The sequence below is a fragment of the Amborella trichopoda genome, chromosome 3 (assembly GCF_054954075.1).
Source record: "Amborella trichopoda isolate Santa Cruz 75 chromosome 3, AtrichopodaSantaCruz75HAP2 v2.0, whole genome shotgun sequence".
NCBI lineage: Eukaryota > Viridiplantae > Streptophyta > Magnoliopsida > Amborellales > Amborellaceae > Amborella > Amborella trichopoda.
In genome coordinates this window covers 4,881,197-4,907,247 of record NC_142338.1, presented here as the reverse complement: position 1 = coordinate 4,907,247, position 26,051 = coordinate 4,881,197, and the positions used below count along the sequence as shown (strand labels likewise).

Sequence of the window (26,051 nt, the reverse complement as noted above, 5' to 3'; positions counted from 1 at the left end):
TCCGATTTTTTTACTTTGATTTTTTGAGTCTAGTATGATATATTTGTGATATATTTAAATGAAGTATTTTTGTTGGTATGTATTTTTTACCTGATTTTTTCATTCAACTTTTTAAAATAAAAACAATTTGTTTTCGATTTTATGGTAAGCCGATTTATTGATAGTTCCCGACTTGCTAACTATGATTATAACCCACCCCACGTTGAAACACATTCTCTCTCTCTTCCTCTTTGCCACCATGGATGATGGGCTTTTGCCCATCAGTTGAATTATGTACTTGGCCAATCAGTCTTCGTTTTCTTAAAAGTTTGGGAGGCTAAATTATAGTAAGTAGGCAGATCTCCAAATGAGTTTTCTTACAGCATTGAAACCTTTCCCTTTTGGAACAAGTTTTCCATGCTTTCTCTACAACATAGAAGTTTTATCCTTCTCCTTATCTAACCGTTCATTCTGAATAGAAGGCTAAGATTACCCCAATCACAATGTCACGTCTCTACACTATTTTATTTTTAATTTTTTTTTTATGAACTATGTTGACATCAAATTTTGGACGTCTATTCCTCTATTAAACTCAAATTAGGGAAAAATAAAATAAAAATATTTTTAATAAATAAAATGACCAAAATACCCTTGAAAGATTCAAGGGGTATTTTTATCATTATATTTTATCAAAAAATTATTTTTAATATTTTTTATAGGTGCGGCCCAATGAGAAGATGACATGTACCAAATTTCATATTCACACAATTTGTATAAAAAAAAACTAAAAATAAAATACTTTGAGACATCGGATATAGGATCAAACGGTGAGTGGCTCTCTTTATCAAAATTAGACGGCTGAATGGGAATGAAAGAATAGAACTTCTATGTTGTAGAGGAAGTATATAAACCTTTCCCTTTTCTTAAAACAAAAGTTTATATAAGGTTGCAACCTTATGGGTAGAGCTACAGATGCACATAAAAAATCCATCGAAAAAGGTAGTTTTAATGTTGAAAAACCCTTTGATTGATCATCTCGACATTGAGATGTATGACCATGAAAAATAAAACGCTTTTAAGTCTCATAAATAGTGTATTTTACAACATAATATCTACACCGTCCATTTTCAGGATTTTCATATGTTTATAGATCTACTTGATTTTAACCATTTTTGAAATTTAAAATTTTATAATTAGATATAAAAATAGATTTTGAGATAATCTTAAAAATATTTCACATCAAAATTATAAACCATGATAAAATTTGAAGATGCACCTTACCTGTAGATGCATCCGTATGCTAACTTCATCCTTTTCTTAAAGAGAAACTTCATCCATTATTTTTGACCTTGTATTGGGGAAGAAGGATTGACCAGGATTTCTGCAGGGGGTAATGCATCGTCCTTGTCTTTGGGACCGCGCAGGAATTTAATGAGATGTTAGGGCTCCTCACTGTCCATCTTATTTGAAATTTAAATTCAAGCTGGATGGCGCCGGAATTTGATAACTTGTAGGGGACCTTAGTTGGAATCCGCATCTGGATAGCCGTTGCTTTCACACTTTCACGTGGTCAAACGGGCCAGTTTTGCCGGAACTTTAACGTTTTCGCCTGAAACTGACGGAAATATTTGTCTCCGGCATTATTATAATAATATAAAAATTATTAATACATATAGATATTGGATTATGCTTTTATGACAAAGACCAGTAGATGAAAGACTCATCGGTTTCTTCAAAGAGAAGGTCAGAAAATGCTCTCTCTTACCAAACCCTAATTGCTCCATTTCTTTACTTTCTTTTTGCATATCCGTTCTCAGGCCACCGGAAAATTTCAGACAAAATCTCACTAGAAAAATGGGTTTCTGGTTTTCCGGTGGCCTGAACTATCTTTTACTGCTGGTTTTGGCCATAACAGAGGTTTTTTTTATGGTTTTTCCGGCTACTGATATTTCCCTTCTCAGGAGATTAAAATGCCTGAAGCCAGAGATGCACGGCCCAGATTCGGAGCCAGAGGTTTCGCAGGTGGTCAGATGCCGGCACCAGAGATTTATGTGAGGAGAGATTCAACGGCTGAGATTTCAGTTGCAGAGAGAAGAAGGCAAGGAAATGGCCAGATTCAAGGGAGTAACAAGGAGAATATGCCACCTGCATATTCAAGGAGATCAAGAGAACGTCAAAGAACGAGTCCTTTGCCTGCTTGGTATCCACGCACACCTCTTCGAGACATTACGGCCATTGTAAGGGTAAGTTTTCGGACATTACTGCATTTTCCGCTGGTAGGAATTTTGCCCTTCGGCCAAGAGTCTGGCCAAGGGCTAAGGCTACAGCCATTCACTGTAGATTTCCCGGACAAGTCTTTATCTCAGGTAGGTGGAATCTTATATTCTGGACAAATCTCTGTTTCAGGTGGCAGGTATCTTGTTTACCGGCTACTTGTTTTATCATTACTGCACTGTAAATGCCAATTTTCTGGTGAAAATGTGTTTCAAGGTGGACGGAATCTTGGATTCCGGCCGATAGTTTTTATTCAGTATTTTTGTCTGGCTTTTATCGCTACTCGCACTTGCTCTGAGTTTCTAGGCCTTTGAATGGACGGTGTAGTTTCTATTTGGTCTGAAACTCTGAATCCACGGTTTAAATGTGAACACATGGTGGACTCTTGCAAGTGTCCAACAAGCATGCTTGTGGCTTGATCGTGTTTACTGGGAGTTGAAGAACGGGTAGAATCCTCGTCCACTGAATCGTGCGGTTCAGCTTTGTTGAAATGCATTCTCTGGTATTCTTAGCCGTCGATCTGATGCCTGGTTTGAAATGACCTAATTGGCCCATGCTTTTCATCCAAATTGTTTTGCAATTCCGTGAAATGTGCCTGAATTTTCTTTGTAGGAATTTATGTTATTTCTATTTATCTTTATCTTTTTCATTTTTTGACCATGTTGTTGTTATTCTTTTGGCGGAAACTTTCTGTAAATTTTGGCTGATTTCTCGTGTTATTTTTTTATCATCATTGTTGCTCACAAATTTATTGATGTAATATAATTCTTGGAAGATTTTTTTCCGACTTTGTTAAGGGTTTTCAGCTCCCTAGCACAAATTGCAGCCAAGATTGCTTGATTGAAAACGAAATCAGCCCAAATTTACTGAAAGTTTTGGCCAAAAATTTCGCCTGTTTGATGGAGATTTAGTGGCATTTTACATGAAATTTAAATTGGAATCGAGGGTCACGGTTAGTGTCTGTTAAAAGATTTAAAAGAAGCTGAAATTTTCCCAAAGGTCGATTAGAGATTTTACTGAAATTTCAATGGAAACATGGTTTTTATTAGCTACATTGTTGGGTTTGGAGATGTCACTGCCACTTAATCTTATTGCTGGTATTTAACATTTTTCCTGATTTTCCCTTGAATTATGATTGGATTATTTCAGGGCTCTTTTGTCTGAATTCTTAAATATTTCTCTTTAAGCACTATTCTTTGTTAGATGCTGAGCATTATTCCTGATTTCCCTTGAATTTGATTGATTATTTCAGATTCTTTTGTTTGAAACATCTGATTTTGATGGATGATTTCTCTTGAAATAATGACTGAATATATTCATATTTGTACTTTTGGCCAAATGAAATCGATTATATTACAGGCTCTCGAGAGGAAGAGGGCTCGCGAAAGGCTAGCCGCAACTGTTCGGCCGAGAGCGGAAGACACTATGCAACTGGATGACTCTGCATATCCTTCTAACACTGAGAGTGCTTCTCTCTCTATATCCCCACCCCAGAATGCGACTGGGGAAGATCAAGGAGATGCAACTGTCACTGTGACACCTCTGTCTATCTCTACACTCGAGAATCCAGCCTCGGTCAATCAAGGAGATGAAACAACACCTATTTCTCTCCCTACACCTTATAACCCTGACAATGCTGATCAAGGAGATGCACCCATCACCAATGTAAATGAAAGGGGAGCAGCTCTCACTGCAAATCCTTCTTTCCCTTTCTCTACGCCCGAGAACTTCGATCAGAGAGGACTTATCACTGCAAGTCCTTCTTCCTCAACCTCTACATCCCAGAACCCAGCCAATGTGGATGAAAGAGGAGCACCCAGCACTGTACAACCTTCTCTCTCTATCTCCGCACCCCAGGACCCACCCGTGATCAACGAGGGTGAAGCCCCCATGTCCATGACAGTGCTGGAAACTGACATCAGGGTGCCAGAAATTGAAGTGGGCTTGCCGGAAAATGTGACAAAGATGCCAGAAGAAGTCGATTATGTTTGTAGCAGAGCTCGTGGAGTTGTTGAGAAACCGAAGTTCAACAGCGTTGGTGGCTTGAATCAGGTGGGCAGACAGGGAGGAAAGAGCATGAAGCAGCAGCAGAGGAGCAAGGTGTTGCTCATGCGTTGAGAGTGAGTGAAACACTTTGTTTCAATCATCTTTTGATGATGAGTCCCTGTGAGAAGACACTCTTCAATCCCCAACGGTGAATACTTCATTTCCCCATTTCTCTCTCTCTCTCTCTCTCTTTGCACACTCAATTTAGGAATCCAAGATTCAGCAAGATTGGTGGCAGGAATCAGGTGGTTGGACAGGGAGCAAAGAACATGAAGCAGAGTAAGCTGATGCTTATGCGCTGAGAGTGTGTGAAACACCTTGTTTCAATCATCTTTTGATGATGAGTTCCTGTGAGAAGACACTCTTGTCTTCAATCTCCAATAGTAAAGTCCCCCTTTTTTTCTCTCTCTCTCTAACTCTTATCCCCCCCCTAACACACACCCTCTCTCTCTTGTTTTGCTTAAGATGTACAATTTAAGTAGGGTTCATTTTCTTTTGTTTTTGCTTCATTTCCTTTTGGACTGGCCATGTTCCCTGTACATTTGTAATATCAATCTTTTTTTTTTTCCGGGTACATGTAATATCAATCTTTCTGATGGGCAATTGAAACAAAGTCAGAAGAGGGAGATGGTTATGGTGTCTCCACCACGTTATGTGCCCACTGCGGTGGGTTGGATTGTTGAATTGTGATTCGGGTTGGTAATGGATCGATTCGGATTGGTCATCCAAAAAATATTTAAAAATAAATAAAATAAAATACAAATTAAAATAGAGGTTTATGGAATGTGGATTTAGAAAGGATCTAAAAAAAATTAAATAGGCTTTAAAGTAAAATTTATTGGAATGGGGGGACCCATACTATCCAAACCAATTCGGTTTCGACCAATTCCATCTAGATTGAAAATCATTGGGTTTTAAAATATTGATTTAGGCTGCTCATATATGGAGGTGATGGGTCTAGATTCTATAGATGATGAAATCACTTGCAATATCTAAGTCACAAAAAGCTTAGAATATTGAATTTAGTTTACATAAGGTTGCAACTTTAATGGGTGCGGTTTGTATAGAGCCTAGGCTTTAAACAATCAAATTAGAGCCTACCTTCAAATAGTGTCGAGAAATGTGGTTTCAATATCGGAAATCTTTGTAATAGCCTTAAAATATATTTTTATCTTTATTTATAAAGTTTAAAGCTTAAAAAATAGTGTCGATCAACAGATCTATGAAAACTTGAAAATTGACGGTCAAAAAATACTTTACAAAATACATTATTTTCAAAACTTGAAATCTTTTTTTTCCCTCATGTCCATGTATCTTGATATCGAGATTGTCAATTTGATGATATTTGGGCATCAAAACAACATCTTCTAGTGAAATTTTTGAGGTAGGCTCAAATTTGATTATTTAGAGCCTCGATTGTATATAAACTTTTCCCAACTTTAATTTGTAGAGTTAAGGTGCACTTCAAAAATTCATTGAGAAAAAGGCTTTTAATGTTGAAATGCACTCTAATTGATTATCTTGACATTGTAATGTATGTATATGAAAAAAAAAAAAGATTTCAAATCTTAAAAATAGTGCATATTACATTGCATTATCTCATGGGAAAGGTTTCTATGCTTTTCCTATAGTATAGAAGTTCTATCCTCCCCCTACCATCTGGCCGTCTAATATTGATCAAGACAGCCACTCACCATTTTGATCTTATATCCGATGTCTCAGAGTATTTTATTTTTAGTTTTTTTTATACAAATTGTATGAATATGAAATTTGGTATGTGTCATCTTCTCATTGGAGAACACCTATAAAAAATATTAAAAATAATTTTTCAATAAAATATAATGACCAAACTACCCCTTGAATATTTAAGGGGTATTTTTGTTATTTTATTTTATTGAATTTTTTTTATATATAAATTTCGCTGGTGTGAGTTTAATAGAGGAATGGATGTCCAAAATTTGGTGTCAAAATAGTTTATAGAAAAAAATTAAAAATAAAATACTGTAGAGACATGACATTGTGATTGGAGCAATCTTAACCCTCTATTTAGAATGGACGGTTGGAGGGGGATGATAGAACTTCTATGATGTAGGGGATGCATAGAAAGCTTGCCCTTATCTCAGCTGTCTATTTTCAAGTTTTTAATGTGTTTATAGATCTACTTTATTTTAATTATTTTTGGAGTTTAAAATTTTATAATTAAAAATTGAAATATATTCTTAGGCTATCCTAATGATTTTTTACACCAAAATTATATGTTCGGATAAAATTTGGAGATCCGTCTTACTTTGATTGTTTAAGGGTGCAAGCTTATGCAAACCACGCCCTAGAATATAACATCAGCCGCGATGTTAAGTTTTTGAAGGTCAAGGGATAGATATCTGATCAGGGTTGTAGAGGTGATTAGGTGTTTCATGGTGAAGTACTAAGTAGCAAGGTTCACCTAATGAAATATCAAATATGGATCCATCCCATGATAGTTTCAGGGAACCTGGGGCATGAACCAATCGATACAAATAAATGTCAATAATAACCAAATGACCTAGTCCAAAATTAGAAGTGTGGATAACATAAATGCAAGCACCAATGTGTGAAATGAGGCACAAAACTTGCAGATGTTCTTCATGGGAGGTGGGCTTCATGGTGACTCGTGCTGTTTTCCCTTCTTTTCAAAACTTTTGTAGTTCTAGAACATATAGCAACTTGAAGAAAATCAATAATTTTCCTACAAGTAATTATTTATTCTTTGCATGGGGAAAAAAATTGAGAACAAATGATATAAGAAGCATAAATGGGCAAGCCATGTAAAACGTCGAATCCCTGTACTTGATGGAGAAATTCACTGAGAATGTTTGAATTTTGTCGATTGGTCAGGATGGTGGGGTATCAAAACATGATGTCTTGAGTTTCATTCATAGGGGATTCCTTATCCCCCGATCTACACAAGGAAAAAAAAGTAAAGAAAAAATGGATTTTAATCCCATGATGATGATCATATTCCTCCAAGCTACACAAGTAAGCTGCATCCCTCTGATGCTAGCTAGCAATTCATTCTAGTGTGTCAAGAATTGAATTGGTAAAGCGGATAGTTCGCTTCATGTATCCGTATTGGATTGCTAGATTGGCAAACTAGAATATGTGATCCAAACGAATATTGAAAGAAAATAAATTAAAATTAAAATAGGGGTTCATCTGGGTTGGATTTAGAGGGAACCTAACGAGACATTAGATACCCTTAAAGAAAAATGGAAGAGAGCGTTTTAAGGGGAACCAAGCTAGAACCAATATGTTCCCAGAACTGGTTTGGTTCTGGCCAGATTCCTAGTTTGGATCATCAATTCCCAATCTGGATTGTTGGGTTTTAAAACACTGGTTCAACCAAATTGCATAAGAATTTTCTTATGCAATGAACTTGAAACTCATTTTATTATGTCATATGAACAAATCCCTCAATTCTTATGCAATGAACTTGAAACTCATTTTATTAGTTCATATGAACAAATCCCTCAATTATTCGGAGAGCATAGAAAGTCAATAATTGATTTATAGAGGGCACATATGTCCAAAAGAATGGAAAATACCAGTCTAGATTCAAAATAAAGCAGCGACAAAGAAGATTCAAAATAAGACAATATTTTCTGTAAATCTACAGCTGACCTTATTGAATTTATTGGAAGAAAAATCACAATAAGATAGAGGTCTGGTCCATAGGAAATCGTAGATTGGAAACCACTTGCATTTTAAAGAGGGATTAATTAAAGATAAATTTTCATTTTTTTACATTTAATTTTTTTCATTGATAAAGTTGGCAAAAGATATTTTCACTGACAACGACGCAAGCACGATATTTTGTCTCACTAAGAAATACATTCCTCTTTGCTCCACTGCCCTTTCAAATGGGATTGTCTGAAAACTGTTTAACCCCAACAGGATCCAATTTCTCAGCTGTTCAATCTAGATTGAACGGCTATGATTGTTTATACCTTAATTTCAAGTATAACATTGTTTTATTTTTTATTTTTTTATGAAATTTTGAGCATCCCATCATAAAAGTAGGGTGAACTCGAGAAAAATAAAAAATAAATATTTTATGTAAAAATAAATGATCAAAATGCCCCTGAAACCTTTAGGGGTATTTTGGTAAATTTTCATAACAAAAAATATTTTATTATTATTTTTATCATGTGCACCCTTATTTGATCTATGCATGCTCCAAATTTTGCTTCATACTGATTAATATAATAAAAATAAAAAATAAAAAACTTTGAACTATCCGATCAAGATTTAACGGTTAAAAGCCAATTTGTGACATGTGACTCAAGCCATCTTAGCTATCTACTTAGATCTAATGGTTGAGACTAGGGGTCACATATATTATATATATGTAGGTGGTGTCACATAGAAAGCCTTCTCTCTTTTGTTCATGAAGGTCCCAATCATTTTTGTCCTTTAAATTTTAAAATGGGTGGTTATAAGAGTGTCATGTAATGAAGGTCTTCATGATCGGCTTTGCTCATTGTAGCCGATATGGATGCATTCAGTATATTTCCATCAAGAAACGTGAGGGAATTGGGGTCAAGTCCAACTTCTCTTGGGCCGTATCAACTTATCATCACTACTTTACGATGGGACCGAAATACTACTTTACGATGGGACCAGAAGACAAGCTGATAATATACTCACCAACACAAAATAAGAACCATTGTGCATGTTGTGGAGTTCTATGTTAAAGAACACAAAATAAGAACCATTATACATGTTGTGGAGTTCTATGTTAAAGAACACAATATAAGAACCATTATACATGTTGTGGAGTTCTATGTTAAAGGACACAATATAAGAACCATTATACATGTTGTGGAGTTCTATGTTAAAGAGGCACAGATGCTTCTTTTAATCATTTGATTGTTCAAATGTAGCTTCATGAGTAAAATAAATGACCATTATCTCAATATTCACGAATGTTTGAGTATGTGGATAAAAGGAAATTCCAAAATTGAAGAAGTCAAAGAAGCATAGACCTGTGAGGTTCCCTTCGTCTCCCGTGATGAACTTCAACATTGTCTGAACTTCATTGTGCAATGATATTCAAGTGCTTGTAAAATGCTTAAAAAATCATTTGGCTAGATGATCTTTCTGGTATGGACACGGTTCTTATGAGTCCTAAGACTCTTATGTACATATGCTTCCCTCCATCGTGATCCATTTTTGAGATGGATTTTGGAGTCAAGTTTTCAGGTATTAATGACGTTCAACCTGGAAATATGTAAAAAAATAAAAGTTAAACTTAAATAATAATTTTTGAAGAAAAATTTTAAACCTTTGGGATGTGATCTTTTTTTTTCCCGAAAGAGCATCACTCCACGTCCATCTCTAAGATGGATGTGAGATGCCTCAGGGGACGTAAATGTAGTTATGTGTTACCCGACGTATAAAGCATTTTTCTTTTATTATTATTGCCAACAATGTAATTTTACACATGTTCGTCTCCTTAGGCTTTTGACAGCGAGAAAGGCTTCGGTGTTGATAAGGAAAATATGTCTGAGACCATTTTTGAATCATGTAAAGGGGTTGGTTGCTCCCCTCCCCTGCAAGCCGCCTTTATCTCAAACTCATCCCCAAATCATTAAGTTACTGTGTTAATGCAAAATTGATACATCCACTGTCTTAAAACCATATGATTTTTTATCCGAATCGTTGAGTTGGATGGGAATTGATTGGAACCGAATGCAAACTGGTTCTAGAATGGTACACGTCTAGGACAGGTTCCCTTTAAAATCTGTGTTATTTTTTTCTTGTTTTTTTTAAGCTTTTTTATTGTTTTTTAGGTCTCTTCTAAATCCTTACTCTATAAACCCTAACTTTTATTTTTATTTTATTTTATTTACTTTATAATATTTTTTGAATCACATATTCGGAGTGACTAAGACCCAATCTAGATTTCCGACCTAACGATCTAACATAGATATTCGGGTGAATGATCCACACTATTGATCTCGAATCTCGATTTCAAAACACTAAATCCATCATCCTTTGAATAGCTCGGTTCTTTTTCAAATGGAGGTGCTCTATCTCTATCTAATTAAATATTGGAAGCATACGAGAAGTCTATGGCCCTAATTTCAAACCCATTTCTCTCTCCATTGTTTTTTCAAAAAGCTTAAGATAGAATACCTTAACTACAACTCTGGTTTGGAACAGTCTCTCTCTTTAAATTACAGAATTCTCTTTATATTCTCAAGAAAAGGGGAAGCCCCATCTATTTACCAGCGTTTTACCATTTTGTCATTGATTAAATGTATTGTATAACTTATAGTACGTTTGATTTGCGCGTAAATAGTTTTCGAGAAATATTTACCTATTTAAATCGTGTTTCAAATGCATATACAAGTAAAATACCATAGTAAAATATTTTACCATGAAATAATTTTCCCGGAAAAGATATACAATCTACTTAAATCCCTTGTCCCCGAGACCCCTCGTCTCCCTTTCTAAACCCCATCCCATAATAGCGATTAAACCAGCCTTCTCTCTCTCTCTCTCTCTCTCTCTCTCAGAAGCTCAAAAAGCTAAGCATTGTTCTCAGAAGCTCAACTCTCTCTCACAGGTATGTATATGCTATTGTGATCCATTTTTTATGCATTATAAGCCCTGATTTATATTTTTCTTATCCCTAATGTATGAAACTTTGAAGCCCTAATTTTCAGACCCCTAATGTATGCATTTATTTACTGCATTTTTCAACCCTAATTGTTGAATCCCCAATTTACTTCACTTTTTCATCTAAAATTTAGTTTATCCCAATTTTTCAGTCCAAAAATTCTCATCCCATCCCCAATTATTTTGATCCCTAATTTACAGTCGTATGTTATCTAGACCCATTTTGAATCCCTATATAGTTTTTCACTAATTAAGGAACTGCATTTTATATTATTTATAATTTCCCTGATCACATAAGTTCATAAAAATTGCTGATTCGGGGTTTATCTTTCTCTCTCTATAACTGGTGAAGATTTTACAATATCTTTCTGTCTCTATAACTTTTAGTGTTGGTTGTTTAGAAGTTTGCACGAAATATTGGAAAAACTCTCAGCTCCATTAGTTTTCATATCCAATCCTTTTCTCTTTGTTATTGAGAATTTGAGATAATATCAAAAGTTAGAAGACCACGTATTATGAAAGAATATTACTTGTATAAGTTTCTGGAAATTTGTAATTTGTGAGAATGTATTAATCACTCTTTAAATTGCATTTTTGTTAACTTACCGAGATATCACTTGTTCTTTCATCGAAAAAGAATCAGATTTTTTAATTATAAGAAAACATTTGTTTGAATTTCCAATTTAACATCTATGGGTCTATTGGTATTGGTGAAAAACTATCACCCTCAGTGTTGACTGAATGAAGTGAAAATAGTATATTGTTGTATTTTACAGGCTGTTGCTAACTTGTAGTCAAATATGGTCAAGGGGGCATGGCCAAATCTTTCCATCTTTAAGCTAGTCTTTGCTTAGGTGTGCTCTTATTGAGTAGGACTGTAGGAGACAGTAGTGGGACCAGTCCCTTGTCCACTTTAGGTGTGAAAGCTTTATGAAGGAGGTATTTAGGTTAAATTTTTTTTTTATTTTTTTTTATTTTTTTCCGATGAGGAAAACTGGTCGTGGAAAGAAATTGTAAGAAAGATAAACTCCATGGCAATATCAAACTGTTCCCCAACCTACACCGAGCCCCTGCAGTATCTGTAATGAGAACCAAGCTCCTCTTCTCCTTTCTAGAACTTGGAAACTTTCATCTGAAATGGGATTACTGAAGTGGAAATTCTAGAACCTTGGAATGAGTCAGGGAGAGAGGCATGGAAGGAGGAGAGAGATCTCTAGAGTAATGAGTTGGTTGCAGACTTGTTTTTTTTGAAAGTTGGTTGGACACTTGTTTTGAAATTCGAACTATAGATGCATGAATGCTGGTTCATTTAGGTGTATTCTTTCTTTTTAACTTTGTTAGTGTTTAATGTATATTTTTTTATTGTATCTTGCTGTTTCATTTGTTTTATCCTGCATATCCATAAACCATTGTCAATATAATGGTGCCTCTTGCATGTCAAGCTCTTCTCTCCATGATTTGCTTGAAGCTTATTTTTTCAAGAGCAGCGAATATAACTCATTTTTCATTCCCTTGTCATCTTTTTCTTTGAAAGTTGTTCTCCATGTTGAGAAACTATGATGTTTTATGGAATTTTTGTTTTTCGTTCTACTATGTTATATGGAAACAAATGATGTGCTTCTCAAAGGGCAAGTTGATGGATTGATCTTATCCACTAGTGTTTGTATAATTATGTGTCAAGATTTCCATCGCAACTTGTATAGTACATAACTTTATTAGGATAACAAGAAGGGTTGTTACTGACGACGAGTTAAATGTTTGAGAGAAGAGCATTGCGAAATGCTCGTCGGAGGAAATACTCCAAATGCGGATGATGCTGATAGCCCTCTAGGATTGCGTGAGGCGATTGCTAATCGAATGTGGGAATGCTATGGAAATAGACACTAGGTTGTGGTAGTTTGTAGGTTATCTATCTTATGTTTTTGAAGGAATTGACACTTCATGGTTATGTAGTTGTAGTGGGTTTTCTTTTTTTCGTAACAATTTGTGATTGAAAAATTTGCAAATCTCTAGTCTCTCTACTGACTATCTATGTATTATTTGCTGAGGACTGTTCTCTCTAATCAATGCAGTCTTGGTACTGGGACGTGACATGTTATTGTGCGGTTTAATTATTTCAGTTATTGTAATGGATATTATTCTCGAATGCTAGCATTTATGATCTCATTCTCTTTTAAAAGCGAGAGAGAGATTAAAGTTGGGAATAATGAGGTAATTTGGGTCTTTTTGAGGCATAATATGACGAATTGCCCACTCGATTTAGAGGAATATAATGCGAGAGGGAAAAAGAGAAAGAGGGAGAGTAGAGTCGGGAGAAGAGAGCGATTTTTGAATAGTGGTGAATTTCAATCTTTTTCTCCACGTTTGAGAGAGTGTTTAGTAGAGAGGGAGCGAGAGATGATCAAATAGTAGTGAATTAAATCAAGTTCTATTCAAGGTTTTGTGTAAATATTTTCACACCAACTAAGTGCTACGAAACATGTGAAACTGTTTTCACAGTGGTTTTTAAATGTGCTACCAAACATGGTGAAAGGAATGCATATGCAAATATTTACACAGGTCAAGTATTTACATATGTAAATATTTCCCGGGGAATATTTACGTGTGAACCAAACGTACCCTTAGTGAAATGATGTTGAGCTTCTGTGTTTATATTCTCTGTTTTTTCTAGAACTATACTTTCTATGGAGAAGGGAATGATCCTTAACTCCTTATTAATTAGTGGCTTCCTTTTTTTTTTTTGATAACTACTAGTGGCCTCCTTATTATGAAACCCTGAACTTTCTGTGGGGATTCTTAGCTTCCTGAGTAATCGCAAAATCTAAATTTACCTAGAGGAATCCTGTAGAGGAATTTTTAGAAATATGAAACTATTTATGACGGCTCTGTTCATTTTATGTTTTCCACGCTTCTCTACCATCAATTGTTAGATTTATGATGGCTTGGTGAAAGTGATAACCACCAATTTTATCACTCTAAACTGTAACATGTTAATTGGCTTTGGAAATGCATCCTTATACTATGTGGTCACATTGTTCTTGGGCCTATCTTTTTGTGTTGCTTTTTGATTCTTTTGATTTCTTCTTTGATTCTAAAATCTTCTTTGCAGATAGAATTTCCATTTTGAAAGACACCTTCCTAAGCAACTGGGATTGTCCAAACTCCAAACCTGTTTTCCTTTGAAGGCCTAAAGAAACAAAGATGCAGGTACGCTGAAATCAAACTTTGTATTTTCCTTGGTGCTTGACTCAATACCAAAAGTGTGGTGCATTTTTTCAATATCATGAGTATTCACACTGCTGTTTTCCTGACAGGCCAGCGACAGGTTTAATATCAACTCGCAGCTCGAGCATCTCCAAGCAAAATATGTTGGCACTGGCCATGCTGATTTGAACAGATTGTAAGTTCTAAAAACCAATTCACCTCTTCATTTTTATTGTTAAAACAAAAAGAATTTATCCTCTTTCTTTTTCTATCTTGTAGAGAATCAAGAGATTATGGTTTTTTGGATGATCTCTCTCTCATCTCAGTTCTTTTGGTTTTTTAGTGAGTGGGCAGTGAACATTCAACGCGATAGCTATGCATCATATGTTGGCCATTATCCCATGTTGGCATATTTTGCTATTGCAGAAAATGAATCGATTGGGAGAGAGCGTTACAACTTTATGCAGGTATGCTTAAATTCACTATCCCTTTTGAAGTAGTACATTGGCCCTTTGTTTCATTGTTCTCGTCTGTTGATGCATCCATCTTGTTTTTAACAATCTATTCTGCATAATATTAAAATTTTAACTAAAGCACCTTTTGTTAGGTTTCATTCTTTGCAAAGTGATGGAGCATCTAAGTGCATTGTGGTCGGGCCTTTTCACCCTCAGATCAGATAATATCATAAATGAGCTTTGTCAATAGCTCTAAGATAACACATGTTTTGCTCATTCTTAGGAACATGAACTGTTCAAGTCTCTCTATATAACTAGTGTGGCTTGATGATATAGCAGTCGATTCTCATTTTTGTGTCTCTTGCATGAACTGACTGGTGCAGTCTTATTTATTTCAAATCAGTAGCCTGTTCACAGAGAGTTGTGGCATTTGGGTTATAGGACTGATTGGACTATAAGTGGGTGGAAGGCTTTAGGTGTTTTTCTTCGTTATCCTTTAAGGTTTGTTGGAATGTTTTTCTAGTGAATCATGTTAGAAGGTGCACTACATTGGAGGTATGAGGTCAAGAGTTGGTGTGTGTATTCTCTTTATTTTTTTTTTTTGATTTGTTTTATTTGTGATAAAGTATGAGAGCATGGAAATGGTTTTTGTATTGGACTGGCTAGGGAAGACATAAAGGGGCAAGGCATGATAAGGCAGAAAATACTAACTTGAGATGGCTGTTTTCTTTATAGATTGATAGTGGAAAGCGGTGAAAAAGCTTATTAGGCAAGCAGGGGCATAACGTGTTAATTGCCTTTCTGGATGGCTAAATTGCTCCCTCTGTGGCACTTTCATTGTTGAAACAATTATACCTGACTATATCATTGCAACTGTTTCCACTTTTCACTATTGTTTGTTCAGCATATTGAACAAATTGATACCATTTCCATTTTCAACCGTCTTCCTGGCATGCAGCTGCTTGCTTGTAAAGATGGCAATTGCCTAGAAGTGATCAATCAGCCATTTGCAATTAGTACAGTTGTCTCTGCCTTTTGTGTTAGTAATAGCTTGTTTGGCTGTTGCAACTATGAAAGCATCATCTTCTCCAAGTTTCACGGTCCTTTTTCAGTGGCCACATTATATATAGGAGAGAAATGCCTAGTCGTCAAGAGGGATTCATTATCTTGTCAAGTTTTGTCTAGTTGTATTATAATAATGGATGAACATCTTGGTTTTTTCTGAAGGAAGTTTTTTAGTTTTCATGTAAGCACAGATACTTATCTAAAAGAAATGAGGATAGGGTTACATTTATAAATATCCTCAGGCGACATAAAATTTGAACATCCCATACAATTCATATCAGCTTTAAACTTAGCTAACCTGTCAGCCATCCCATTGCCTCCGAAGATATGTGCTACATCAACTATAAAGTGTTAGTCAGAAGGTATTGAGTTTTAATGTAGACCCCGCCTAATTTCTTTGACAGACACTTCTCAGCCATTTGATGGACGGTTAATGAGTTTCCTTCATTGGTATGTGGTCCCACATAATATCTGTTTGGATTGCCTTCTAGGGCTATTTTGATTCAAGCCATATAGTATCTGTATGTCCCAACAGGTTTGCTTGACATTCTAGATGGTTTGATCAAGTTTTATAATCATACTACGGAAGCCTGCTGGACCCGGCTTTCCTTTGGTAGCATATGCATATTAACATCATGCAATTTGTGGTGGGGAATGATTTAACTGACGTGAGGATGGATGGTGTTGGATCGGGGATCTCTGTGTGTCTGATGTCATACCATGTTTAAGAAGGATCGTGTTAAGGAGGAGCTTTCTGGGAAGGGCTTGTGGGGCGAGCTTCCTTCTTTTTCTGTTTGCTTTGATGGGTAACAAATATTTTTGTTCACTGTAAGTCTTGCATGACATATACATGAGGTGCCCTTGACCATAATATTAGCTTATATATATTAGGCCAAGCACTGAGCTATGACATGGGGTTTCTAATGGTGCACTCTTATTTGATGATCTTTAGCTATTATATCTAAGCCCATGTTTGACCTCTCAGAGGACATTTATACATGATTGAATCCAGTGCATTTGCAATGAGCCTCATTGTGCACCAAACCGACGACATTGTGTTATTGCCTTCCACATGATAGGGGCCCAAAAAGTGCTTGTAGAAATTCTCAAGATTATGCAAACCAAGATTATGAGATGCAAGAGGAGGCTTACTCTGTGCAAAAGCCAGTTTTTATATCCATCACTTTTCTTAACTCCACCCCTTTTGGCATTCAACGCTTGTGCTGATTCTAAGGGCCCCACAAAATCCAATCCCCCACCTTCCCCACCCTTATGTTAAGTACCAACGACCCACGAAGGTTTCCTTACTAGGCCCATTCCCTCCCAAAACTCTCTATTGCTCCGATCAATGGACCCGTACACCACAGATGTAGCTTATTTAGAAACTTAAGGTTTTATTCTCTATTTAACGGAGAACAGAATGTTTCTGCATAATCTCCCATTCTTTAACCAGCTCCAACTCAGCCCTCACCAAGATAATACTGGTTTCTGATCTCCTGCCACAGAGTTTTTCCAACTCACACTATCTTCTTCCTAAAACTACCTCAACATTATGAGCATCCACTGAATCCAGCTTTAGATTTTTTGTAGTACGAATTCATCGAACCAATCTTCTTTGGCAGTCCTTTACTATCAACCTTTCAAGTACCCTCTTACATTCTACATTAAGATTTTCACTGATATGAGCTGTCATCCAGCCCTCTCCCTATTTTCTTCCTTACCTCTTTCTTCGGTTCTGCCTCAAATTTATCATGGTTGATCTAGAATACAAGGTTATCCATTTTTTTAATACTCTATCCCCTCCCCTTTCTAGCCATGTTGTCTCTTTCACCCCCATGTTTCATTCTCTAGGGTTAACCCATCAAAGGATATCCTTTTTTGTTTTTTTTGAATCTGTTGATGTTTGTATAAAAGAAAAGTATACAAGGTGCAAAAAATTGGCAAATCACAGGCTGGGTGCTGTATATACAAAAACCCACTCGGTTTGGCAAACAAAGGGAATGTGTGTTTCGAAAGATTTATACATCCAAAGTCAGTACATCACAAAAGAAAAAGATATCCCAAGCGGCTTTATCTCTGTTTCCATCTTATCCTTGACCGTTCTAATGGTCTCTTCATATTCCGCTCTATCCTTGTAGTAGCACTTATTCCTATTCGTTTGATTAAGTTTGCCTAGGAGAACCTACCATTACTACTAGCTATTCCAAAGGTTCCCTACCCCTCCAGTGATCTTCTACTGTCCAGGGTTTCACATAATACATAATATTTCAACCCGGTTAACTTCTTTCTCCAGCCATGCACCTCAATCCTAGAGACTGCGTTAGCTGGTATTGTCATTGATGGATGGCTAGCAGGTTCTGATCCAATCATTAATATTTTATTCATTTGGACTCCCTTCTAATTGTTCGACTGTTCCCTCCTCTGAATATGTGCTTTATTGTGGTTTGGTTGCAGCACATGGTATAGAACTTGAATCCCACTCTCACCTAGGCCAGCCAAAAGGATGATCTGTATCTTGCTCTTGCCATTATTTCAATTTTAACCCTCCTTTAGATGTAATGATCTCTGTGTCCCCATTAAACAAGGCATTCGAGGTAGGCCTTGCATATTATGATTGAAAGATGCCACTCCCTTGACAAATATATATGCAAGGTTATGTTAAGGTGGTCACACTATAGAGCATTTTATAATTGTACTCAACAAATTTTGGACACTTATATACCTTTGTTTTGTATACGGAGCATTTTTTTAGTAAGGGTATTTTTGATCGTTAGGAAGCGTGTGACATCTTCCACATGGGGTATGACATCACTTATATGGAGCACACTAGTGGCATTTAATACTTCAAGAGGGTGATGTCACGCCCCATGTGGATGATGCCACATCTCTCCTAATGACAAAAAATGGCCTTATTAAAAAATTATTGTATTACAAAATAAAGATATATAAGTGTCCAAAATTTGTTGAGTACAATTATAAAAAGAAAATGGTTTGATAGGATTGCAGTCCTATCAAAATAAGTAAAGCCTCACCTCATAACTCATTGAATATTGCAATTCAAGCATCGAAAAACCTTTACATCAAATCATATCGGCTTGAACATTATAGTTGTGAAAACAAATTAGGATTTCAAGCTGTAAAAATAGTGTAATATTGTAACAAATTATCTAGATCATCCATTTCGCCCTAAAAATAAGTGTTCCATGATCCGCAACATCTGTATCATTTTTTGAGTTTCAAATTCTATTTTCGGTGTTGAAAATTGATTTTAGAGCCATCATGGAGATTTCCATTGCCGAAAGTGTTTTCCAAATGAGGATTTGACTTGAGGCTTTATTTTGTTTTCAAAAAGCTTAGGCCTTATAGAAACTTCATATATATATATATATATATATAGCCAATGCTCCAAATTCAATATGGGCCTCTGATGGTCACGACTTTATTTCGTATTTTCATTTTCATTTTTTTTTTTTACAAATCCAAATCGCTTAATATTTTAGGTGTTCTTCTCATCAAGGCGCACCTAATAAAAATATTACAAAAATAATCCGTAAAATATAAATTGACCAAAATACCCCTACAAAGTTTCTGAGGTATTTTGGTCAATTTATTTTTTATAATTTTTTTTTTTTGATATTTTTATTAGATTCTCCAATTTTTAAATAATACACGCTTAAATTTTCAAGTGATTTGGATTTGTAGAAAAAAAATTAAAATTAAAATACGAAACGAGATCGTGATCGTCAAATCGGCCCAAATTCAATCTCGGCCGTTGGGCGTAAATAGTTATCTAAGCAGCATGGCTAACTCTATCATTTTCCATATATATATATATATATATATATACCCTACTTAAGCAATTGATTGAGAAGTTTAGGGAGAAGGGAAAAAGACCTCCACATAGTCTTTATTGATCTGGAAAGAGCTTATGGTAGACTACCTCGAGATTGGATTTGACGGGTGTTGGAAAAAAGAGGTATCTCTAGACACTACTTCGACTTGGTGAGAGATATGTACGATGGAGCGGTTACGACTTTATGAACAACTAGTGTAGAGACGAGTGAGTTTTCAGTGACAATAGGTCTACATCAAAGGTCAACATTGAGCCTGTTCCTCTTTGTCTTAGTTATGGACGACTTCACTAGACGCCTACAGGATGAGGTACTGCGGTGCATGTTGTTCGCAGATGACATAGTTTTGATTGATGAGACCCGAAACAACGTCAACACAATGTTAGAACTTTGGAGGGATGCTCTAGAATCCAATGATTTTTAAATTAATCGGACTGAGACTGAGTATATGCAGTGCAAATTTAGTAATAACAGGAGTAGAAACAAGGAAGTAGTTAAGATTGACAGTCAACAAGTACAAAAAGACTGCACTCTTGATATCTTAAGTCGATAATCCAAGAAAATGGAGAGATCGAGGATGATGTCGCACACAAAATTAGAGCTGGGTGGGCGAAGTGGAGGTGTGCAACTGAAATTTTATGTGATTGTCGCATACCAATGAGGCTGAAGGGCAAGTTCTATAGGACAACGGTGAGACAAGCTTTGCTCTATTGGGTCGAATGTTGGGCAGACAAAAAACAATATACTCATAGAATGAGTGTAGCGGAGATGAGGATGTTGAGATGGATGAGTGGCAAGACAAGAAGGGATAAAATTCACAATGAATCTATTCGAGAGAATTTATGCGTGGCACCAATAGGCAATAAAATGAGAGAGTAGACATAAGTGGGCTGGCCATGTGTGGCATCGACCAAGTACAACACCTGTTAGGAGGTGCGAATTAGTTCAAATGGAAGGACTGAAAAGGGCAAGGGGTAGGCCCAAAAGGTCGTGGTTGGAAATAGTTCTAAAAGATATGGAGATTTATGGCTTCATTGAGGATATGGCCTTTAATAGAGCAGAGTGGAGAATTAAGATTCATGTATCCGACCCCAATTAATTGGAAAAAGGCTAAAATGATGATGATGATGTATATATATATCTGTATGTATGTATGTATGTATAGGTTTGTCTAGAGTTAACAACCCAGCTATTGTAAGGTTTACTCATATATATATATATATATATGGGTGCGGTTTGTATAGAGTTGAGGCTCTAAACAATCAAAGTAAAGTGCACCTTCAAATAGTATCTAGAAATGTGGTTTTAACACTAGAAATCTTTGTGATAGCCTTATAAAATTTAAAGCTTCAAAATAGTGTAGATCGAGCAGATCCATGAAAACTTGAAAATCTGGAAAATTGACGGGTCCAAAAATGCATTACAAGATGCACTATTTCTAATTGATATCCATTTTTTTCTCATGTCCATGCATCTTGAGGTCGAGATGATCTATTTGAAGATATTTGGGAATCAAAACAACCTCTTCTAGTGAAAATTTTGAGGTGGGCACCAATTTGATTGTTTAGAGCCTTGGATGTATGGAAACGTTTTCTTATATATATAAGGTTATGTTAAGGTGCTCACACTATAGAGTATTTTATACTTGTGCTCAACAAATTTTGGACTCTTATATTCCTTGTTGTGCACATGGAGCATTTTTAGTAAGGGTATTTTTGATCGTTAGGAGGGGTGTGACATGATCCACATGAGGTGTGACATCACCCACATGTAGCACACTAGTGACATCTAGTGCTTCATGTGGGTGATGTCACACTCCATGTGGATGATGGCATACCCCTCTTAATGACCAAATACCTTTATACCCTTACTAAAAAGAAAATATTGTATTACCAAACAAGGGTATGTAAATGTCAAAAATTTGTTGAGTACAATTATAAAATGCTTTATAGGGTGAGTACCCTAACATAATGTACACGCACACATACACACACACACACACACACACACACACACACATATATCTATCTATATATATATATATATATATATATATATATATATATATATATATATATATATGGGCAATGATTTCATGCAACGGTTGCAAAGTAATATGATGCAACAACCTTCAAAAACCATGTTATGGCCATTTGTTTGATCCAAATTTTGAAATATACACTCTTTTCATTCTAATGAACAATCACAAAAAAGAAAAAAATTGAAAATACAGCCTAGAAAGTTTTTTTAGCCCAATTAACATAGGCCGTTCATTTGGTAAGATGCTTAGATCTAGGTCTTAGACGAATTTTTCCATTTCCAATTTTTTTGGATGGTTTTATTATCATTAGATGAAAACATATTAAAAAAGAAAAAAATGATTTTGAGTTTACAAAGGCCAAGATCTTGAAATTCACCAAATGAGTGGTCTAGATTCGTTTTTGGAGGGGACTCATTTTGACTATATCTAGGGTTCAAATTGAACTTTTTTTTTTTTTTTGGGATTAATTATTGAGATGAAGAAAGAGTGTGTGCAAAATTTTGGATCTTACAAATACCACAAACATGGTTTTTTAGAAGTGTCATTGCATTATACTATGATACAACCGTTGCATTAGATTATTGCTCTATATATATTGCAAGTTCATATTATAGAAGTAAGATGCAAGTCAAAAATCTGGTAGAAAAGAGTTCTAAAATTGGAAAAACCATCCAATTGATTATCTCAACCTCAAGATGTATGGATATGAAGAAAAAAAAAGAATTTCAAGTCCTAAAAGTAGTGCATCTTGTATCAAGTTATCTGGACCGTCTATTCACGGTTTTAAAGTGTTTATATTTCTACTTGATCTGCATCGTTGTTGAAATTTTAAATTTGAAAATTGGGGTTGAACATGGATTTTCAAGCCATTGTAAGGTTTTCGACACTGGAACTACATCTTTCAGCAAAATTTAGCGGTGCGCCTTACTTGTATACTATAAGGTGGGCACCTCATAAAAAAGTCACCCTACACACACACACACACACACGACTCTGAAAGCTCTTTGCATATTCACGATGCTCCTAACTTTACATGAAGAACAGCTAGAAGTTCCATTAATATCTGGCATCTGGTGCATCTTTACTATTGTCTTGGGTAACACCTACTCTATTGACCTTGATCTCTTTCAGACGTTCCTATGGAAGTTAAATAGGTAGCAAATGCCTTGAAAACTTCTTTGAGCAGCCAATGGAATTTTATGTTTTTATCCATGGTTTTGGAAATCGGCCAAGGCCACTAGGACTTGGTCGAGTAACTCGGCCTCGCTCTATTGGCGAGGCGAGTTGGCTGTACAACATTTTTATAAACTATTTTTACATCATATTTATATTACACAAGTCATCAAGTCTCCCTGGTTATCGTTTATGTGTAGTTTCGTATGGTTAGGGTTCAAATCTCCGCAGAACACCCCTTTGTTTATAAAAACTTGTCATTTTTTTTATTTCATAGGAACTTTAAAAAATTCGCCAGCCATCAGGAATCGAATCTGCAACGTCTGCTAAGGAGGCCGCCAATGTCCCATGGCATAACCAACAAGCCATGGACTATTTGATGTTGGAAAGCTTCGCACTAAATGTACATATTATGTGCTTTTTTTCATTTTCTTTAAAAAAAAAATGCACTGGACTCGGGCGAGTTACTGGGACTCGCCCGAGTAAATTGCCTCAGCCAGGGCCCGAGTACACCTTGGCCAAGTCGATTTTTTGAACACTGTTTTTATCTTAGGAATAAGAATGCATGTTCTTTTCATACTACCCATCTTACTTACAATGAAAGATTAGTGTTTTTTCCAATGTTTTAATCAGATTACACATCAACTCGTCCCTTTATAAATCAGTTTTCGTCATGGCGTATGATGAGATTGTGACGTATTTTGGGCAACAAGTTGCTTCTTGAGTTGTTTGGGCTTGCCTTGTATTTGATCTATGATTTGGCAATACTTTGGAATTTGGTTTGGCCCTTGTTATTTATGTCATTTTTTCTTTCTTATAGGAGTCAATCTTTGATGAGAGAAAGAAACCTTGGAGAAAAAAATCTCTTTTCAGATATAATTGAGATGAGTCCCAGAGTTATTACGGATGTCATTATAAATTAGGTGTACATGTCAAAAATTGGGGCATCCCACAGTCCGGGTGATCTGTTAAATGAATCCAGGAAGGTAGCGTCTAATACAAAGGCAGTATAACAACAATGGGTAGTACAGAACTACAGATGAACCCCAGAATCAATCAATACTTTTGAAATATTTTGTAGTTTCAAACTATTTTACCTACATTGGACCAGTAATCTTTCTCTTGGACTGATGTCATCTATGGGGCGCCGTTATGTGACTCTTGTTGGTAAAACCACCACTAGAATCATCCCAAAGAAAGTCCATTGGTGCATGATTTTTTCATCCAAATGCATCAAGATATTGTCTTCATAGGCCATTTTACTGATTACCTGAATTAAATACTGAAAGATTGTTAGGTTTATTGTTTTGTTAGACTTATGTTGAAATATTGCTCTAGTATTTGGATATGGCTTTTGACATGTACTTACTGGTTTACATCTTGTCTACTAACAAACTCAAATATTTCCCCTCAAACTGTGATGCATGGATACTTGTATATGCTTAACGTATTGGTGATGTACTGTGTAAGCACTTATATTGATGCTCGATACTCCAAGTATACTTACAAATATGAAATGATTAAAAATACAATATCGTAAAAATATAATCTGTAGAAAATTCATATAGATAATTGATATTGTGCATTATGATAAGCTATCTATAAGCATCGATGTGTTGATAGACACATTTATGTCATATACGAGCAAATGTTTAATTTGGTTGGATAAGATACTCATATCTATATCCTCTTCCTATATTTTGAGAGAGAACAATTGTTTCATGCGGGCTGGACTGCATTTGTACAATATGCGGTCCAGAGGTATAAAGTATCCATCTTAAAGATGGATGCAAATAGGTGGTCCATCTAAAAACAATTATAACTAACGGTCCAAATGTTTCCTTAATATAATTATTATTTCTAATTTATTTATTTTTTCATATTCATGATCTCCATGTTAAAGATTATATATTCTCTAAAAATTAGGATCAAATTATATTTAAAAAACATATTTATTGCCAAGCCCGCATTTGTCGATATGCGGTCTTGGTCTTATGCTAACCGCGTCCTTTGAGAAATGCATTTTTATTCCCACTTTGCTTAAGTCTCCCCATACATTTCTGATCGGGGTGTCAGGCATCACTTACTTATTTTCTGATCTTGGTCTCGCAAATTGCATCAACTAAGGTGTTTGTTCCCTCCATTCCTTGATTGTAGGCAATCTTTTGGACTTTCTATGGTCTATATATGTTTTCCTTCAAATAATTCCTTGAGTGCAGGCAATCTTTTGGTCTTTCTATGGTATATAAATAGTTTGTTTTTTATCCTTGGAAGATATGTCCAGAGTTTTGTTTATTGCATGTATAATTTTGTTTTGTTTTGTTTTGGTTGATCATAATTACAGAAATGTTTTTCTTTTGGGGGAATGTTTTTGTTGTTTGCATCTCTAGCTTCAGTACTAGATTGGACACAGGAGGTAACATGGCTTAACTAGCCAAAAATTGTACAGAACCAACTGATAACTTGATGGGTCTTTTCTGCCTTATATATGCATAGTAGAAATCAAGGGACATTGTTTGATGGCTCATTGTTGCTGGCCATTATAAACTGGTGCACAATGGTTAATAACTTCGTCATCAGTGTGGATTTTAGTATGATCACGTTTATTTCGAGGAGTAAACATTTGTCTTACTGCCCTAAATATCCATATTTGATTCTTCGCATGTTGCAAAGTTTATCCTCTTTCTCAGTGCAAAGCAAGCAAATGCCCCCCTAAAAAACTATCGCATTTGTTGGTTTCTAGATATCAAGATAGAATCACATGTTTGCTTCTAGATTTTCTGGTTTTCTCCTGACATGCTAGTAGAGATAAGCCACTTGCATAGAACTTTACATCAACTTGCTTTCGGTTCACCAAACTTCATATCTTCTTGCAGAAAATGTTGTTGCCCTGTGGTTTACCGCCAGAGAGAGAAGAAGATTGAAGTGTCCCATATCCCTTCATGCATGGCACTTGGAGTTTGTGTGCACCAGTGATGACAAGGTTGTTACTTTCGGTACTAGAAACTGTCGATGCATCGTGTTGATTCTGTAATTCGAAGCAAGCCAATGTGCTACCTAGGAACCTGGACTTAATATTCCTTCAGTACTTTTAGGTCATAACTGAAGCTGTTCCCCGCTGAGTAATGGGTTGCTTGGTAAATTAAATTAGGGTTGCTTTTTGAAATGGTTTAGAAACTCTGTAGTTGAGAGGTGATGTGGAAACCCCAAAAGTTGGGGTTGGTGGTCGGTATGCCCTTTTGTATTTTGCACCAAAAATGTTATGCTCTTTTATGCATGATAGAAGATTCCGGTGGCAATTAC

General features: G+C 35.7%; 2 protein-coding genes across 2 annotated transcripts; both read left to right on the top strand.

The window, feature by feature from the left end:
• Nucleotides 1-1,545: 1,545 nt before the first annotated feature.
• LOC110007748 (uncharacterized) lies at nt 1,546-4,940 on the top strand. Its single transcript, XM_020670615.2, has 3 exons — nt 1,546-1,722; nt 1,941-2,222; nt 3,613-4,940. Exons 2-3 carry the CDS (start codon nt 1,950-1,952, stop codon nt 4,369-4,371), a joined length of 1,032 nt encoding a protein of 343 aa, XP_020526274.1. The 5' UTR covers nt 1,546-1,722; nt 1,941-1,949; the 3' UTR covers nt 4,372-4,940.
• A 5,350-nt stretch (nt 4,941-10,290) lies between these two features.
• On the top strand, nt 10,291-26,047 carry LOC105421083 (uncharacterized protein At4g14342). The gene is made up of 5 exons (XM_011627156.3): nt 10,291-10,906; nt 14,069-14,166; nt 14,274-14,359; nt 14,507-14,630; nt 25,625-26,047. The coding sequence occupies exons 2-5, from the start codon at nt 14,161-14,163 to the stop codon at nt 25,670-25,672; spliced, it is 264 nt and encodes an 87-aa protein (XP_011625458.1). The 5' UTR covers nt 10,291-10,906; nt 14,069-14,160; the 3' UTR covers nt 25,673-26,047.
• The last annotated feature ends 4 nt before the right edge of the window (nt 26,048-26,051 follow it).

Excerpts from the sequence above, each read along its gene's own strand:
- LOC110007748 (XM_020670615.2), top strand. The coding sequence starts at position 1,950 with ATGCCTGAAGCCAGAGATGCACGGCCCAGATTCGGAGCCAGAGGTTTC. Across the intron at positions 2,223-3,612 it reads ACATTACGGCCATTGTAAGG|GCTCTCGAGAGGAAGAGGGC; the intron begins GTAAGTTTTCGG and ends ATTATATTACAG.
- LOC105421083 (XM_011627156.3), top strand. Across the intron at positions 14,360-14,506 it reads CATGCTGATTTGAACAGATT|TGAGTGGGCAGTGAACATTC; the intron begins GTAAGTTCTAAA and ends TTGGTTTTTTAG. Across the intron at positions 14,631-25,624 it reads AGCGTTACAACTTTATGCAG|AAAATGTTGTTGCCCTGTGG; the intron begins GTATGCTTAAAT and ends ATCTTCTTGCAG.